This window comes from Chionomys nivalis, chromosome 11, assembly GCF_950005125.1.
Source record: "Chionomys nivalis chromosome 11, mChiNiv1.1, whole genome shotgun sequence".
NCBI lineage: Eukaryota > Metazoa > Chordata > Mammalia > Rodentia > Cricetidae > Chionomys > Chionomys nivalis.
The window spans coordinates 82,786,571-82,806,255 of record NC_080096.1 but is presented as its reverse complement, the minus strand read 5'-3'; the positions used below and the strand labels follow the sequence as shown (position 1 = coordinate 82,806,255).

Here is a 19,685-nt window from a genome sequence, read left to right as displayed (position 1 = left end):
AGACTGAAGGATGGCTTTCAGTTAAGAGTATCTGCTACTCTTGCTGGGGACCTGGGTTCGGTCCAGTCCCAGAGGTTCCAACACCCTCTTCTGGCTTCCACAGACACCACATGCATGTGGTACACAAACATATGCAGACAAAACACCTATATACAAAAAAAATAATAATAAATGTTATTCAAAAATCTAGGTCATAGTAAAATTCAGTGTCTGGCATTTAATGAAAAATTATCAAACGTGGAAAAAAACTAGAAAGTATATCCCTTAAAGAGTGATTCAAGCCTCTACTGGTGGCACTCACTTCTAACCCTAATCCTAGCACCTCAGAAGCAAGGTTAGCTACATTACAAGACTCTGTTTCAAAAGCAAGAAAAGAAGAGGGGGCTGGAGAGATGGCTCAGTGGGTGAGAGTAGGTACTGCACTTGCAAAGGACCTGAGTTCGATTCCCAGCACACATATTCAGTAACTCACTTGTGGTTTGTAATTCCAGTTCAAGGGCTTCAGTGCTCTCTTCTCGATCCTGTAGACACCTGTACTCACATACCTATATCCTCACACAGACCAGAATTAAAAATAAAATAAATGTTTTAAAAAATCTTCTGTACAAAAAAAAATCTTCTGTACAAATTTATCATAATCCTGTTCTTAACCAGGGATAAAGAGAAAACAGCAGTTCTAACGAAAGGACAGATGATTTACAGAGAATCAAAGGTTAGAGTGACAGAAGATTTGCTTTTGGAAACCAGGCAGATGAAAAGATATTGGGACAAATGACTTCTTTAAATTATTGGAAGAAAAGTAATTTCAGTATCCACAGTGACGATGTCTTTCAAAAAGTAAGACAAGACAATAAGTTGAGACGTTCAGAGATGAGGGGTTCAGCAGACAAGACAATAAGTTGAGACGTTCAGAGATGAGGGGTTCAGCAGACAAGACAATGAGTTGAGACGTTCAGAGATGAGGGGTTCAGCAGACAAGACAATAAGTTGAGACGTTCAGAGATGAGGGGTTCAGCAGACAAGACAATGAGTTGAGACGTTCAGAGATGAGGGGTTCAGCAGACAAGACAATAAGTTGAGACGTTCAGAGATGAGGGGTTCAGCAGACAAGACAATAAGTTGAGACGTTCAGAGATGAGGGGTTCAGCAGACAAGACAATGAGTTGAGACGTTCAGAGATGAGGGGTTCAGCAGACAAGACAATGAGTTGAGACATTCAGAGATGAGGGTTCAGCAGTAGATCCACACTTAGAAGCATTGAAGGAAGTTTAACCTGAAGGGAGATGATCACATCTGGAAATTCGATCCATCACCAAGGGAAGGAAAGGAGAGGGAAAGCAGCTACTGTGTAGATATATACGTGCTTTAAATCTTTCTGTGGAACATCACTGACTTTTTAAACAAAAACAGTAACAAGATAAAATGGAATAAGTATCATTGATTGATCCAGAAAAGAGGAAAATGGGCAAAAAACAGTTCTGCATTAGCAAGTCTGCAAGCCACAAACAAAAGGTAACATTGTAACTAGCTCAAAGGAAACCTGGTCCAGATGCCTCTCCTCCCCACCCTCCTCCCCATCCTCCTCTCTCCCTCCCTGATCTCCCCCTCCCTCACCACTCTACCCCCCTCTACCTCCTCACCCTCATCTCTTTCTCTTCTCCCCATTCTCCTCTCTTTCCGTCCCCCTCTCTTCCTCCCTGCCCTCCTCTCTCTTTCTTTCCGAGAGAAAACTACTTTCTAAATGCAAAGGCATCCGCAGACACGGCACTAAAGGAAGACCCATCAGCCAATAAAGAAGTTCACAGTGACAACCTTGATTCAGGATATTGAAATTATAGTGTATCCTTGTCCATAACAGAATTAAATTGCATTAGTTACAGATTGCTAACTAAAAAGGCACTGATTATAGGAAGTTATTAAATGACCCACAGATCAAGGTGAAATCACAAAGGAAATTATAAAATATTATGAACCAAATGAAAATTAAGTCACAGCTTAGAGTTTATAGACTGTGACTTGTGCTAGAGAAGCAGGCAGCACAAAGAAAGAATGTTAAAGGCTGCAAGGAAAAACATGAAGTAAAATATAAAGGCAGACCTATTAGAATTACACCTGACTTCTCAGTGGAGATTGTAAAAGCCAGAGGGGCCTGGAAAGATGTTCTACAGACTCTAAGAGACCACAGATGCCATCCCGGACTACTATACCCAACAAAATTTTTAATCACAATGGATGGAGAAAAGAAGACAGACTATGTTAAAACCAAATTTATCATCTTTCTTCAGATAGATACCCTAAAGTGGTGCTGGAAGAGAAACTACAACCTCAAGAGGTTAGAGGGAATAAATAATCCCAGACTGTAGGAAGATTTGTAGGAAGCCTACAAGACTGAGAGATGAGCCAAACTGGGCCTAGCAACAGTTACTGTCAGAGGTTCTTAAAATATATACATAGATAAAAGTAATCTAAATGAAATCACCAAACAATGGGGGAGACTGGGATACAACTGAATATCTCTTGTCACCAAATGAAGCTTCCAGTACTGGGTTAGATCTGATTGAGTCGTTGTCCCCAAACAACTCAGGCCATTGCCAAGATTGCTCTCCACAAACTGACAGCAAGTCCCCAAGACAGTATCTACACAACTCATTGAACATGGAGAAGTTGAGCTAGTGCCTACATAGAGTCTTCATCCCTACATTCTAACTCCTGTGATACAGGAAGCTATTCTGCACACACCCAAAAGAGAAATGTAAACATCAACCCAGGCAGAGGTCCTTTAGCCTACAAGAAAAACTAGTGCTTGTGGTGGTACAAAGCTTGTAGTAGCAGCCAACTGATGATCTGACTTGACTTAAGGCTCACTCCACAAGAAGAACCCATACCAACACTGCTTGGATGATCAAGAACCAGAGACTAGAAAGCCCAGGGACCTAGGATAAAACCAAACACAACTGTTCTGAAAACGAAAGTGAAACCACAAAAGAGCAGCAATAAAATGACTAGTAATGACATTCTGCTATACTGGTAGATCACTCATCTGCAGAGAAGCTTCCTCTTGCAGCAGATGAGGAAAAACACAGGGACCCTCAGCTAGACATCATGTGGAGAGTGAGAGACCTTGGAACACTCAGCCCTAAATAGGATGTCTCCATCAAATCCCTTCTCTTAGGGCTCAGGGAACCCTGTGGAAGAGGAAGCAGACAGATTGTAACAGCCAGAGGAGATGGAGGACACCAGGAAAACAAGGCCCTCTAAATTAGCACGAACAAAGCTCATACAAACTCAGAGACTGAGGCAGCATGCACAGGACCCACACAGGTCTCTACCAGGCCCTCTACGTATATAGTACGGCTTCCAGTTTGTTTTTAGGGGATGCCTGAGTCTGCGGATGAGTGGTCTCTGGTTTTTGTGCCTTCTCTTGGGCTCTTTTCCTTCTCTTTGTCTTGCCCAACTCCAATGTGTTGTGTTTTTTATCTCATTTTATTCTATTATTATCCCTTAAAAGTTTATTTTCTGATGAGAGACAAAAAGGGTGTAGATCTCCATGGGAGGGGAAGAGAAGAGGATCCGGGAAAGATGGAGGGAGGGGAAACCATAGTGAGGATATATTATGTGAGAAAAACTCTGTTTTCAATAAAAGAAACAAAAAGAATCAATTCAAGGTATGTAAATAGTTTGATTGAGTCTCTCAGGTGTACGGCTTATGTTCTGAGTGAGCCTGTGCCCTAGGATGCTGAGAGCTGAGTGTGGTATCTTGTGTCTCAGTGTTTTCTGAGTTCACCACTCAGGCTCACGGAGGAAGAATATAAATCATATAACTCATTTTCAGCCAACTCTGAACTGTGGAGGCTATTTCTCTGGTCTACATACGAAAAAGAATTCAAGTCTGGAATTCTTTTAAAATTTCTTTTAAAAAATAATAATTTTCTCTCCCATGGAGTTATATAGACCTTTGGAAATATATAAGCTAGCCAACAGGAAAGGTGTTTCCCAGTCAGTTTTAAATTTATTTCTCTGTATCTGCCAACTATATGGTGTCTTCAGCTCTATGGTCTTACCACATTACAGCAGGCAACCGAGAGTGGTGGCAATAGCCTGTGCTGCTTCTCAGACATTTGCAACTTTGCTGACCCATAACTCAGAGCGCTCATTCGTGGAACTTAAATTTTCATTTAGTAATGTGTTACGTCTGGGCCTGCTCCCAAAATTTCTTTCAATAAGTTAAATAATAAACCAGATGGTGCTGGTGCACACCTTTGATCCCAGCACTCAGGAGGCAAAGATTGGTGGATCCCTGAGTTCGAGGACAGCCTACTCTATAGAGTGAGTTCCAGAGCAGCTAGAACACAGACAAACCTTGTGTCAACTACCACCCCAAATTTAAGTAATAAAAAGTATATTCATTTAAAGTAAAATATGGAGTAAAAATGCAGCAAAAGCAGTATTTGTAAAGAAAATATAGGTTAACTCTAAAAGCTTATGTTATGAAATTAAATATGAATATAAAAGCTATAAATCAAATAAATGTAATGTTGAAATAAATTTTAAAGCTGATCTGATTGGGCCTGGTGGCATAGATGCAGTTTTAGCACTTGGGAAACAGAGGCAGAAGGATCATGGCAGGCTCAAGGTCAGCTTAGCCACAGCGTGAGTTCCAGTCTATCCAGGTCTACTTTTTTTTTATTTATTTATTATGTATACAACATTCTGCCTTGATGTATGCCCACACGCCAGAGGAGGGAGCCAGATCTCAGTACAGATGGTTGTGAGCCACCATGTGGTTGCTGGGAATTGAACTCAGGACCTCTGGAAGAGCAACCAGTGCTCTTAACCACTGAGCCATCTCTCCAGCCCCCCAGGTCTACTTTAAAAAAACGCTGTCCCCCAAAAAAAATTAAAATGAATTTTAAAAAAAGTTTTAAGACTCGGATGACAAAATAATAAATTGTAAGCGAGATGAGCAGACTTTTTTGAATATACAGATAGTGAGGTTATGGCAACAGGTCAAAGAGGATCCAACTGGGTGGTCCATGCCCCACTGCCAGCACTGTGGAGGCTGAGCAGAGTAGCCGAAAGCTCCAGGGCAGCTGTGGTACAGTGAGACACTGTCTGGATTTTTTTTTTTTTTTTTAAAGAAGAAAAGAAGAGAGATTAAGGTCAGAGAACATAAAAGAATTTAAAATGCTGAATGCAGTAATAAAAGGGAATATTACTACCTGCATTATAATAAATGAAAAGGGACTCTGAACAACTGTGTCCCCAAAAGGGGACATAAGGTGAACATATTCTAGAAGGATTCAAAACAACGTACCTTCCATTGCCCTTGAGATCAGTTCCAGCTGGTTGGCCTCGCAGGCGGCACTCCTCTTACAAGTGTCCTTGCTGCTCCTGTCCAAGGGGTGGAATCAGCTTTCCCGGCGCTGGACTTAAAGCTACCCATGTGCCATGTTTTGACAACGTAAATTCCATGTGAGGAAGCCCAGGTAAATGTACAGATATGAGCGAACTGTGTCCCTGATATCCAAATGACTGTATCCACGGGTTACCCTAGGAGAGAACACAGCGTGAATATGCATCAAGTTTATCCAGATGCTGACGCATAAACAATTTGGCCGTTCCCACTAAGCTTTAGGTTGTTTCTTATCCAGTGGAAGGTAGCTGGCATACTCCCGTTTATGTAGCCTCATCTTGCCTTTATCTCTGCTTGCCAGTAGCATTGGTGACCTTCCCAGAAACCACAAGACCACTCCACACTTCTAAGCCTTTTCTGTGTGCTTCCTCAGCCTAAAATGCCTCTTCTGGGGGTGTATTTGGAACCTTTCTCAGTGGTCTCACAGAATAAGCTCAAGTTCTGTCTCTGCCCTTCCTGAACTCAGTCACCCCATCACCTGGGTCCCATGACCCTTTTCTGTTATGTTTCTGATTGCCGTAACAGAATACCTCACAAGAAGCCACTCGATGGTGGAAGCAGTTTATTCAGTTTGAGCTGAAGCCCTGCCATGGTGGGGAATGAATGTCTGCTGGGGTGAGTTGTCTTGTTTTCATATGAGCAAGTCAGAGAGCCGAGAAGAAGCCCCACTCCCCCTTTTGTTTTCTATTTTCGAGCCTCCTGCCTTCACCTCCTGAGTGCTGGCATCACAGGCATGTGCTGCCACTTCAGGTTTGTGTGGCACTGTGATAGAACCTGGGGCTTCTGCATGCTAGGCAAGCAACGGACCCATGAGCTACACCCCCGGCCCTCCTTCCCCGCTTTGCATTCAGTCCAGGACACCAGCCCATGATTCCTGCTGCCTATAAAGTCCTCTCTAGAAATGGCGTTAGTGCCCTGGAGTCTCTTAATACAATGGAGAATAGAGGGTAGCCATCACTGGTGCTTTCTAGTGCAGCCGTGTCTCAGATGAAGGCAAAAGAGCTGCATTTGTTCAGGCTGGGCCTCCAGCACCAGCCAGGTTCTGCCCGGTTAGATAATGACAGCTTAAGTGCTGATAAAGGTGTCAAGTCAGTGACTTAGCCACACAGACAGACACACAGCTCAGCAGCCATTAGCCTGTAGCTCAGCATCTCGTCATGGGACCTTGTAGGATTTCCACCATCTACATGGGCATGTCAGCTGGTCTCACTGTGCAGGTCTTGTTTGGGTGACCATGGAGTTGAGATTTCCTGGGTACATGGTTAGAAGACAGACTCACAACAAACATCATGGCCCTCCAGCTCTGAGACTCTCTCCTCTCCTCCCATGATGCTCCCTGAGTCTAGAAGGTAGAAGCTGATTAACAGATGTGTTCCTGGAATTGGGGACTCCATAGCCAGTTCTCAGATGTTGACTATTTGTAGATTTCTGTGATCTTCAATTACTGCAAAGAGAAGCTTTGTTGGTAAGAGACACACTTGCTTCACTGTGGCTGTGAGAATAAACATTTACAGTGCAGTAGAAATCATTCTGGAAAGTGGCAGAAGTAGGCTCTCCTCTAGGGTCCATGCCCTCAGCAGCCATGGGCAGTTGATTGGGTTCATTTCTCTCCTGTTTAGCTGGCATTAACTCCAATTACATAGCTGTTGATGACTCACTAGAGATACATGCACCCGTGGACATACTGACCACGATGGTCAGTTTTTAAGTATACAACTCAGTAATGTTTACTGTAGTCACAGCATTCTGCAAACCATCACCATTATTTATTCCCAGAATTCTTTCATACATCCGAATAGAAACTGTGTACTCATCAAAAACTATAGTTCCCAATTTCCTCTTTGCCCCTGGCCCTGGTAACTACTACCCTGCCATCTGCCTCTATGAATTTACTTTCTTCACATTAGCAGGATTCTCTGTCCTTTAGCTCTGGGTTACTTGTCCTTTTGTGTGTGTAGAAGTGGAATAAGTGAGCTTTGTTTGACATAGTATTTCAAGGCCCATTCCTTTTTATTGCTGAAGAAAATTCCATATAGTGTATGTATGTGTACACACACACACACACACACACACACATACACACACACACATCCTCATTTTGTTTATCCACTTACCTACTAATGGTTTCCCCTCAGTTTGACCATTATGAAAAATGCCACAGAAAAACAAAACAAAACAAAAAAAAAACCTCTATATCTATATAGATTTAGTATAGGCAAATGCTATCAGTCCTGTTGGGCATATGACTTAGATCTGGGGGGCTGACAGCCTGTCACCATCAAGGTGTATGAGCACTCTAATTTCCTAACATCCCAACTACCATTTGTTATCATTTCTGTTCTTTTTCTTAATTCTAGTCATCCTGGAATTTCATGTGGTTTTAATTTCCCATGCTGGGAAGAGACTATCTAATGCATTAGAGTCCCTAATTCTGAATCCCTCTTTAAAATCTCGGTTTGCAGCCCAGTGGTGGTGGCACACACCTTTAATCTCAGCACTTGAGAAACAGAGACAGGTGAATATCTGTGAGTTCGAAGCCAGCCTGGTCTACAGAGCAAGTTCCAGGACAGGCTCCAAAGCTACAGACAAACCCTGTCTTGAAAAACCCAAAAACAAAATAACAAGAAACAAAACAAAACCAAAAAAAAAAAAAAAAGATCTAGGTTTGCTCAGGTTTGATTTTTTTTTCCCCCTACAACCAAAGAAATGCCAAATAATTGTTTTAGCTTTGTTTGTTTGTTTTTCTAGACAGAGTTTCCCTGGGTATCCCTTGCTATCTTGGAACTCACTCTGTAGACCAGGCTGGTCTTGAACTCAGAGATCCCCCTGCCTCTACCTCCGGAGTGCTGAGAATAAAGGTGTGCCACCACCGCCCAGCTTTTTTTAACATTTTTGTTGATAAATAAGAAAGCTAGTCTTATGATTTATACATAACTACCCTAATCTTTTTCACTAACAGGTTATCAAAAAATGATATTTTGTCCTTTTTATTTTAAAAACTTCTTTTTCATTTCACATACCAAGTCCCTCCCTCCCCTTCCCTTGTTTCCACCACCTCCCCCTTCACACCCCTGCCCCAACAGATCAGGCCACATAGCTGTCGCCCTCATTCAGAGAGCCTGGTTCTGTCCCAGGCTGCCAGTCTAGAGTCTGTGTGCAGATATTTTCTCCTTTTATGCTCCTTCCTTTCTTCCTTTTTTATTTTTTAAATTCAGTATGCTATCCTCCTCCTCACTTTCTAGGGAAGAACCTAGTTTTCATTGTAGGTATATTTTTACAGTTCTTGCCTGTAGAATACTTTTATTTTTATTAAGTGGATTTATTTCTTGCAATATCAGTTTCAATTCAGTTCTGAAAATTTTAAAGTAGATGCCACATCTTTAAAATAATTTTTCGATATTTGTCAGACTTGTATTCTCCTCCCTGTCATGTCAATGGCCATGCATAAAATACTTACTGACATTGGGTCACCCTTATGCTGTCGTAACCCCACTGGCGATGCAGGGTGACTGCCCTGTCGTCTTGACTATGATGTCAGAGTCTGGCAGTTCTTGTCGTATAAGGTACCACCTTACCTGGAACTTGTGCACATCAGAACCATTGTCTCTTCAGTATTTGCTTACTGTGATTGTCTCTGTGTATGTGAGCACAGACATGTGCCATGATGTACCTGTGATGGTTAAAGAGCAACTGTGAAAGTCAGGTTTTGGCTTCTGCCTTTTTTTTTTTTTTTTTTTTGGCAGGGTCTCTTTATTGTTCTGTTGGCTAAGTACCCCAGTCAGTTCTTCTGCCTCTGCCTGCATCTCACTCTAAGGGTGCTAGCTTTACAGATCCGTGCTGCCACATACATGAGTTCTGACTTGAACCAGGTCGTCAGGCTGGTGTGAGGAGCACTTCCATCTGCTGAGCCATCTCCCCAGCCCAGCCATTGCTTTCTTGACATCTTACTAATCTGAATACATCTTATGCAGCATGAAAGTTGCCTTGTGTAAGGTTACTTTATATGTCACACTATATAGATGTGAGTCAGATAAGAATGAAGAGCCTTGATGGCTTTCTTCCATATTGTTAAACTGTTTAAATCCAGAAGAATTGGTAAGTCATTGGTCAAACACTTGCCCAGCATGGAGGAGGCGTTTAATTTATTCCCAGCACCACAGTAGATAGAGTGAAACCACACGCCTGTAGTGGCTCACATGCCCACATACCAGCAGGGCGCATGTGCACATATGCATTCATGAACCCCTGCACACACACACACGTGCATGCACACTAAACAAAAACTTCAAAATAAAATCCATATATATAGATTTTCATATTAATGTACATAAAGCATGCGGTACTCTTCCATGGTCTTCACTCTCGTTTGCCTTAGTCCACTTCTCTGCCTTTTCCTTCCTCTCAGACCTGACGGGACTTCATCATCTTGGTATGTTTTCTCAGAGGCTGATGTTTCCCGCCTTCTCCAGTTTTCCCCTTCTTCCTTCATTAGTTTTCATTTTTGTTTGTATTGGCTCATTTTACTATTTATGAATTACTTCTCTAGCTTTTGGGGTATATACATTTGCTTACTAAGAATAAAATTTTCTAACAAATCATTCTAGTTTATGTTATTGGAGTATATTTAATGAGATATAGTTTTATAAATCATAGTTTAGTCAATTTTTGTTTTTAAATCAGACTCTTCAAGGATATCATTTTTTTAAAAATTTCTTTTTTATTTATGTGTATGTATGGACATGTGAGTGACCAGGAAGGCCAGCAGACAGCATTCGCTGCCCTGGAGCTGGAGTTAGAGGTGTGAGTCCCTGACTGACATCTGTCCCAGAAACTGAACTCTTCTTCTCTGCAAGAGCAGCAAGGGCTTAACCTACTGACTTCATCTCCCCAGCCCCTAATTGGCTCGTTTTTAATATATGGCTCTTCTTTTATTTTCTCTTTGACTCCTGGCTGTTAGCACAGTGAGTGTTGGCTGCATGGTTTCCACTCGAGCATTTCTACTGGAATCGTGTGTATTGTGGCCTGACTCAAGGCTTCCTGCTCCTTATATCTTCATCTTGACCACAAAGATTTCTTTTTTTATTATTTTTATTGATTTTATTGAGCTATTCATTTTTCTCTGTTCCCCTCTCCTTCAATCCTCTCCACGCTCCCAATTTACTCAGGAGATTTTGTCTTTTCTACTTCCCATGTAGATTGATCCATGTATGTCTCTCTTAGGGTCCTCATTATTGTCTAGGTTCTCTGGGATTGTGATTTATAGGCTGGTTTTCTTTGCTTTATGTCTAAAAACCACTTATGAGTGGGTGCACATAATTGTTTTTCTGTGTCTGGGTTACCTCACTCAATACGATGTTTCCTAGCTTCATCCATTTGCCTGCAAAGATTTCTTATAAGCCAAACTCATAAGACTGATATTGAAAATCTAGTGTTTATTAATTGAAAAATCACAGACCATTAACTTTTTACATAAGTTGGATGTGTTGGTTCTCCCCCTCAGAGTCCCTGCTCAGGAATAGGTACCAAACAGTATGGGCAGGTATTGAGGACATTAATGCTGGACTAATTCCATGGTTAAGCTATGGAGTCCCTTAGAAAGGGTGACTGAGCTTCATTAAAGGAGAAGAAGTGATTTGCAATCAAAAAGAAGAAAGGACCATCCAGAAAGGACTAGCCAACATTACGAAGGCCAGTCATAGTAGCAATCGGTAGGCATCTGTAGACAAATCTGTAAGGGGCTGTGTGCTCACTGCTGCTGACATACTCCTGGAAACTCACGGTCCGTATCTCCTGTAAGCCTTACTTATGGGCTATGAGAAGGTGGCTACCAGTATGCCCTGTTTTGCAGATCATGAAATGCTGAGTTTTAAAGAAATTAGAGGAAACCAACTATGAAACCTAGATCATCCAGTTTGAAAGTCACTGCTTTTCTCCTACATCGTGTGAAAGGTTCAATCCTCTAGAGGTCAGGAAACTGTTCTCTCCCTAGCACAACCCCTAGTGAGGACTGGGGAAGGAGGGGTTAGCTGTCTGAGTGTCCTCAAGTGTATAACCTCAGTGTTTGTCTCATTTGAGATCCCTGCAGTGAAGTTGAATGAGCTGCTTGAGAACTTTTATGTCACTGTCAAGAAGAGCGATGGCTCAGACTTCCTGGCTACCTCACTTCACGCCATTCGCCGTGGCCTGGACCGCATCCTGAAGAATGCAGGTGTGGGCTTTTCCATCACCAGCAGCACCTTCAGTTCTTCCACCAAGAAACTCAAGGAGAAGCTGTGGGTTCTGAGCAAGGCAGGGATGTCGGGTGCCCGTTCTCGCAATATCGTCTACTTCTCCCTTTCTGATGAGGAGGAGATGTGGCAGGCAGGGTGTCTAGGGGATGACAGCCCCATTACTCTCCTGTCCACAGTGGTCAAGTTCAACAGCCAGTATCTGAATATGCGGACGCTGCAGGAGCACGCAGACCTGATGTATGGTGACATCGAGTTGCTCAAAGACCCACAAAACCAGCCCTACTTTGCCCGGACAGACAGTGTTAAGCGAGAGAGCCGAAGTGCTTCTGCTAGAGTGTGTCATGGGAAAATCTACCATGAGCACTCCAGGGGACACAGACAGTGCCCTTACTGCCTCCTCTACAAGTACATGTACATGCACCGGCCACCTACCCAAATGGAGGCCAGGTCTCCCTTCTATCTGACAGCCAGGAAGGAGGCCACAGACATGGGCAGTGTGTGGTACGAGGAGCAGAGGATGGGGCTGCGGTCCCTGCGGGGAATTGTCCCAAATTTAGCCAGAAAGGTCAAGCTGGACAACTGTGAAAACTTCACCTTCGTCTCGTTCACCCAGGTCTCCAGGCGACTTAGCTCCCACAGCTGCTGCCAGTGAGACCTCCACGGCCGGGGCTTCCCTCAGGTGGTCATGGCCAGCGTCATCAGCAAGCAGGTCCTGAGGAGACAGAAGCTGTCTTCACTCCATGATGCAGCTGGCCTCCATAACTGCAGCAGGCCATTCCTCAGTCTTGAAATTCAGTTTTTCATAAAAGTAGATGACTGAATAATGTTTTATCTAAATGTGTGACACCTTGTTAAATCTTGGAATCTAACACAATGTATAATTATTATATACAAGAGTGAAGAAATTCATTTTATCTAGTGCCTTTTTAACACGGGTTTTCTTGGGGAAAAAAAATGTTTTAAGTACTTACTTTAAAAAAAAAAAATCCCAGTAGCCTGGTAGCTTTAGAATGGTATAGAATATGTACACTGTTGAGTTTCTTTCACATAAGGACCTAGAGCGAGGGAGACAGATCTATTAAGAGAAAAGCTACACTTACACTCTTTATGTTTTCTCGGTGAACGCTCTGCCAGGGCGGCAGACCTATTCACTGAGATAAAAGAAACATTTCCACTGTGCTGTTGATAAAGACAATTTGGTAAAACGAAAATCAGTACTCTGAAAAGGTGGTTCTGAGACACCACATGCAGTGGACTCAGTAGTCTGCACCATGAGGGTTTCTAGAAAGCCACTTGTGACCCGGATAGGAAAACCTGAAGCAGAAGTGCCTGCACCTGTCTGAGTTCTCCACACCGTGAGAACTTTGTTGTGTGTTAATCTGTTTTTCACATCATGCGGTTGTTCTGTTGGCAAGAGTCCCTGCACATGTAAGGCTAGCTCATGCTTTCCTAGGAAAATCAACAAAGTAAGCCACAAAGAAAACAGATTCCCCCACAGCATCTACTAAAGACTCTGGAGATCTGTAGGATGGCACAGTGCTTTGAACACAGATTTAGGCAGCTTACCAGGTAAGCAAGCCAGCACTAAAGACATGGTGACCGAGTCAGAGCATGCGTAGGTTAGTCATACATTGTCAAATCATTTCACATTAATAAAACTCAACCTGACCATGTGCTGTTTAAACAGCAGAATTTTCTATTAGCTACTCTGAATACAAGTTTTTAAAAAGGAACCCAAAGAGTACTGATTAATAGGAGTAGCTGCTACCGTACTTTCCATTCAAGGGAAGACTGCTATCATTTGTGCCATTATGTTCTTATGTATGCTTTTGCATCCCAAATTAAAATCCCAGTGCAGATTCATACTGCACAAGTCCTTAAATTAGTCATTTCTTTTTCAAAGCACTGTTTTAATATTTATTTAAAGTAGTTGTTTTAAAGTCACTCGTTAGTCATTGAAATACGTGACACTTTACCAGAGAAGACTCAACCGATGCTGCCTTAAGGATTCATGTTGTTCTCTTTCTAGTGAGTCCATGCTTAGAGTTCTGTTCACTAGGTTACCTCCCTGGGTAGTGATGAGTTTTCGTGGCCCCTTCTTTGTGTAAATAACACGCAATTAATATTCAGTGTTTGACTTGACCCTGTGTATTAGTCTGTAGTGGCTTCCAATCGTGATTTTAGGGTTTTGAAGAGATAGACAAACCAGGTGTGGTAGCACACGCCTTTAATCCCAGCACTTGGGAGGCAGAAGGAGGCAGATCTCTGTAAGGCCAGCCTGGTCTACAAAGCGAGTTCCAGGACAGCCAGGGTTACACAGAGAAACCCTGTCTCAGGAATAGAGAAGCAGAGATGGTCACAAAATGTTAGGTCAGTCTTCTTTAGTTTGCTAAACACCCAAAAGTTATTTTGTTTGTGGGAAGCAAACAGTTATCTTTTCGGTTCAGCATATAAGATGGAGACATGACTTGTATGGCCAAGTTGCAGAGTCTGCATCTTAATTACGAACACCATTTTTATTTTAGATAGATTCAAAATGTTGTCATTAGGTGTGCTGGGTTCTTTCCAAGTTTAACATTCCCAACAGTAGCAATAACTGACCATATGTCGTCAATACCCCTGTCAAATGAGACTGTTGAGCATTTGAATAAGCATTTCTGCTTCAACTCACTGCCTTCCACCTATTTGATGCATTGTAAGTTCTCCGGATTCTCAGGTGAACAGTTATACTAAAAACTCAAGGGTCAGATCTTCAGTTACACTTGACAACATGGGAATTCTTGAGTTTTGCCTCCTTGAGTTGTGGGAGTGAGGAAGAATACACTTACATCAAGGGCTCCCACATGCCATGCACAACTTTATTGTGTATTTGTGCAGATATGGCTATGTGAAACACACTTTAAATCAATGTGTGGTAAAGTGGGGTGAGCCCACTGGCTGACAGAATAGCTGTCTTCCCAGATAGCCACTCTCCGAAGGAGGGCCAAGAGCTTGTGGCTGAGGTTCAAATAAAGAGCTTCTCTTTCCAGTCAATTCTGTGCCATCTCCACAGGACACATAATCTGCTTTTGGCTTAAGCAAAAGAAAGGAGAATTCCAGAAGGGATAGGGCAAGTTACAAGCACTTTCCCCACTTACCTTTGGGTCTCTCTGCACCAGAGTTGGGGTGTTAACCCAGAATTTCAGTTTGAGCCGGGGTCGTAGCTCAGTGGCAGGATGCTTGCCTAGCATATGCGAGGGCTTGGGTTCTGTTCCCAGCACTAATGAAATAAATTATTTAGCTAGCACACCCCAATGCAAGTTGCCTCTGGGCCCTGCATAAGGGAAGTTGCCATCTCGGTTCTGAAAGGACCCCTGGAATCTTTGAAGGAGATCATGTTTTTGTATTGCTGTAAAAGAAGCTAAGGTAGGCATGGTGACTCACACCTGTAATTCCAACACTCACAAGACAAAGGTAAGAGGATTGCCATGAGTTCTGGGCCAGCCTAGGCTATCATAGCCATCCTGGGCTACAGAGTGAGATTCTGTCCTGAAAAACGTAATTAAAGGGCCAGAGATGGGTCAGCCATTAAGAGGACTGGCTGCTCTTCTAGAGGACCTGGACTCCGTAAACTTCAGTCCCTGGAGATCAGACACGCTCTTTTGGCCCCCATGAGCACCAGGTACAAACACAGCGCACAGGCATGCATGCGGTAAAACACCTTCCACTTAGACAATACATAAAAGGAGATGTAGGTGCTACCTCCCCAGCACCCACGGGCCTCTCTCTGGGGAATGGCTTGCCAGCTTGTCATCCTGGTTTGGGAGATCCAGTTGGACATGAAGAGTTTAACATACTGCTGTATCTTAGGCAAGCAACGGATTTTTGTTGTTGTTGTTGTTGTTGTTACAACTTTTAGTAACTGGTATCACTCATTTCCTCCATTGTGGAGATTCTCTTCCTTACGTTTTTAAACTTGAAGAGGAAACCAAACATGATAATCTGGCCAAGTGAACACAGCCAAACCTATGAAGTCTACCTCTAGCACAACCAAGCCTGATACCTCAGACACAAGTAAAAAACAAGAAAAAGGAAGACTGAGAGTCTCCAGAGGCTTTATGGAAAGTTTCTCCATTGTTTTCTGTGTTTTAAAGCAGAAATATTGTATCTAGCCAAAACTGTGAAAGAAATGGTCTCTTTGGTCACGTGGCCCAGTGATTAGTCAGCTCAGACCCATAAATGACGGAATTAATTTAGTCTTATTAAAAGTATCAAGCATTTCAGCATGTTCATAGACACAGCCATGAAGAGGCTCTGAACAAGAGGGTATTTATGTAGAAATTAATGTCTTGACAGATCCGGGGCCGTTCTTTCGCCACTGACTTGGGCAGCTCTGCTGGCAGCGGTGTGTGAGCTCCTCAGTGTCCTCAGTGGACTGGCTCCCGGCCATGAGCAAGACACACTGCTGCTCTAATACCGCTCAGTGCACTAGCATGTCTTCTCAGGAGATGCTTCTTTAAATTTCAAGTTTCAGAACTTCTAAAGTTATTTTGTTATCTCTAGACAACAGAATGCTATTGTTAGTTTAAGCTACAGTAACCATGTTGTTGCCATTTAAATGAACAAAATGGTTAAAGATCATCGTTACCAAGTATTCATCACTTTATTGCTTTTATGAGACACTGGTTGCTTTAAAAAAAAAAAAGGTGAACTTGGAGCCAGTTTAGGCATAGATGAATGCACATAGTAGGACCTCCCAGAGACTGGCTGGCTTGTCCTAGGTGAGCTCCACTTTAGTCTGAGTTACCACTGTACTTGTCTGGGAGCTGGCAGCTGTGAACAGAACATAGTGGAAATTTCAAGTTTGTGGACAGTTTAAGTAATTGACTTCTAAAAAAATTTTTTAATCTTCTGTGTTTAAACATTGTTCCTAAGTAAAGATCTTTGTTGTACTTTTTCCATGTGAATGAGTCAATTCAAGGCGACTGGAACAGTGCTAGATTGAAAATTATATTGGAAGAATCAAACCTTAAAAATGCCAATTATGTGAGGGACAGGAGAGCTTTTCCTGTTTAAAAAGTTTTTAATGAAGATAATTGAATATGGAAACAGCAGCTTGAGTTTGCCTTTAATTGAAAGACTACTGAGAAACAAGATCTTTCCTGAACAGATGAGTGTCAGTGATCATAAAGCTTAAAAAGACTCAGTGTGATCCAGCTTCACACACTCACGTACACACACAAATAAAAAAATGTGTAACTACCCCTTCTGGATCGGAATCTTTAGACATCTGATCAGAAAGCAGCAAGCTGTCTGTAAGAAGAGAAGGGTGGCTGACTTCAGCTCCTCTATAGCACCAGGTGCTGGGAAACAGTAGGGAATTTTAAAGAGAAAGATTATATCTTTGGAATTTTATATTTTAATATCTAAAATATTTTAGTTATGATAAATTCCAAGAAAATACCACATACCCCACAACATACAACACATCATTTAGACTAAATGGATCTATAATTTCAGTGTCTCTGAAATAATAATCATTGGGTCATTATCCACTAGAGGAAAGGAGTGGGTGCTTTGAAATAGACAATAAAGCTAGAAGCTATGCACCGAAAAACCCAAGAGTCCGCTCTTGAATGTGCTAAGTTAATACAACATGTACTTAAAAGTAAATATAGTGCCATAGTACTGTTTTTATTCAATTTTATTACTGAAATAATTCATGGCAATTGGAAAACTCAGATACAACTCCTACAAATGAAATCTAAATTATTTTAGACTTTTCCAACAATTAAAACATTGCCGTAGAGCCCATTGCTTCTAAGTGGCCACTTGTTCTGTACTGAGTCACAGCGCCAGGGCTGTGCCTGTTCACTGCATCACGTGTACTGCTTCACTGTCCCAAAGTTAGTAACGACAGGTACAAAATTAGACAATTACAGAATCAATATATGGAGAGATTGCCCAGTGGTTAAGAGCACTGGCTGCTCTTGCAGAGGACCCGGGTTCAATTCCCAAAACCCACCTGGCAGCTTACAGCTCTGTGACTCCAGTTCCAGGGGACCAATGCCTTCTTCTGGCCTCCACATGCACACAAACAACTGCAAAATAAACCTTTAAAAAGCTGGATTTGCCAAGCAGTGGTGAACACCTTTAACCCAGCACTCTGGAGGCAGAGGCGGGCATCTGAGTTTAAGGCCAGCCTGGTCTACAGAGTGAGTTCCAAGACAGTCAGAACTATTACATAGAGAAACCCTGTCTCGAACCACCAAAAAGAAAAAGAGAGAAAAGGAAGGAAAGAAAGAAAAAGAAAACAAAGACTTGGGGGCTGGAGAGATGGCTCAGAGGTTAAGAGCACTAGCTGCTCTTCCAGAGGTCCTGCGTTCGATTCTCAGCAACAACATGGTGGCTGACAACCATCTATAATTGGATCTGACGGCCTTTTCTGGCATACATGCAGACAGAGCACACATACCTTTAAAAAAAAAAAGCTGGATCAGGAAAAATGGTGTATTCTGGAGTACAACAATAATAAAAGTTGGGTTTTAACTGCAGGAAGCTGGCCAAGGCAGTGGCGCATTTCTAAAGAACTCGACATTGCAGACATCTGTCAGAGTTCAAGTATTGTGAACTTGCGGGCGTAGCTCAGTGGCAGAGCACTTTAACCTAGCTTTGGTTTCTTTGTTCTGTTTTGTTGTTTATTCTGTAGTTTTTTTGTTTGCTTGTTGTTGTTTGATGTTTGATTCAGGGTCTCACTATGTAGCCTTGGGTGGCCTGGAATTCATTATGTAGACCAGTCGGGCCTCATAAAAATTCCCCATGCCTGCCTCCTTCATTGCTCGAGTTGAATGCATGTGCCACCATGCCCAGCCGGGCCCTAGTTCTGATACCCAGCTTGGTGGCAGGGCGGAAAGCACAGTAAGAGAATAAAAACAGCGAAAACAAATTACTTCTAGAACCCACAATACCAGTGCTGGCACTGAAACTGGGTTCTGTTGTTTCACGTGCTTGCCCTGGATACGCTTGTGTGTCACGTGCTTGCCCTGGATACGCTTGAAGAAAGGAATGGAGTGCTGTCGGCCTCCTGGCTCAGCTCCTGTAGCAGTGCACTCCTAGCTGTCTGGCCAGTGAACCCTGATGTTGACTTTAAATTAGCAATACAGGAGTTTACGGATTGTTTTGTGCTTGTTTAGTTTTTCATTCTGAAATAGAACAAAAACTATCCCCAGAAGGACAGACAGAGCTTCTTCTGGATGGAAACCTGGTATAAACTCCCCAGGGTTCTCTTGTTTAACTGTGATTGACAAGTCTGTTTGACTTTACCACTTAGACAAGTAATTTGTCTTTACTTAAAATTTTAGTGTTTTCTATATGACAGTTTTTTGTTGTTTTGTAACAAAAATGCATTTGCAATGTTTTTATTCTCCTAGGTGTTTTTAAACACACTAGAAAGGACTTTATGGCCGGTGTTCATTTACTAATGACTGATTTTATTGTACCCTTTCCAGCCTTTTCTTCCCTGGTAGCCACACCTGGGAACACACATGTGCACACGGGAGCCTGTGAGCTGGAAGGCTTTGCAAACGTTTTCTGTCCATGTCAGGATTGGAAGGGGTTTTCTTACTCATGCAATCCAACCCTCTAGTTAATGGTCAACAGAGTCTGTTAACAATTTGCAGTGTTTGGGGGTTATTTGTTTTAAGGTGTTGATCTTATTCATGTATATGCAGCTTTAATGTTTAACCCAGATTGTAAAAAAATAAAAAGTGTTTATGTCTGTTTTCTTAGTAACCTAGTTATTTCAACATGGTGTGCAGTGTTTTCACATCCGACCCTATTCCTGTGGTGTGGTTTGCGATGCTACCACATTAGGCATGGTTCCTTGCCCACGGCTGATGCGCCTGAGCTCTTGTGGAAGTATCTGTCACACTGCCTCCTTCTCTAATATTCTTAACAATTTGCAGACTGAGTCCCATGGAGAGGCCTCACAGTCGTATACTGGCCACTGTGTTCATGTCTTAAGTTAATGTTTAATTAATATTTTTAGCTTTTCCGGTTTTGTT

General features: G+C 42.4%; 1 protein-coding gene across 2 annotated transcripts in view; it reads left to right on the top strand.

Moving 5' to 3' along the window:
- Kiaa1958 (KIAA1958 ortholog) overlaps positions 1 to 19,363 on the top strand; it is a 183,065-nt gene extending 163,702 nt beyond the window's left edge. For both annotated transcript variants that reach the window (XM_057783836.1, XM_057783837.1), the window contains one exon: positions 11,489 to 19,363. In XM_057783836.1, coding sequence (XP_057639819.1) covers positions 11,489 to 12,295 — 807 coding nt within the window. In that variant the 3' untranslated portion in view covers positions 12,296 to 19,363. The remainder of the gene's footprint in view (positions 1 to 11,488) is intronic.
- The last annotated feature ends 322 nt before the right edge of the window (positions 19,364 to 19,685 follow it).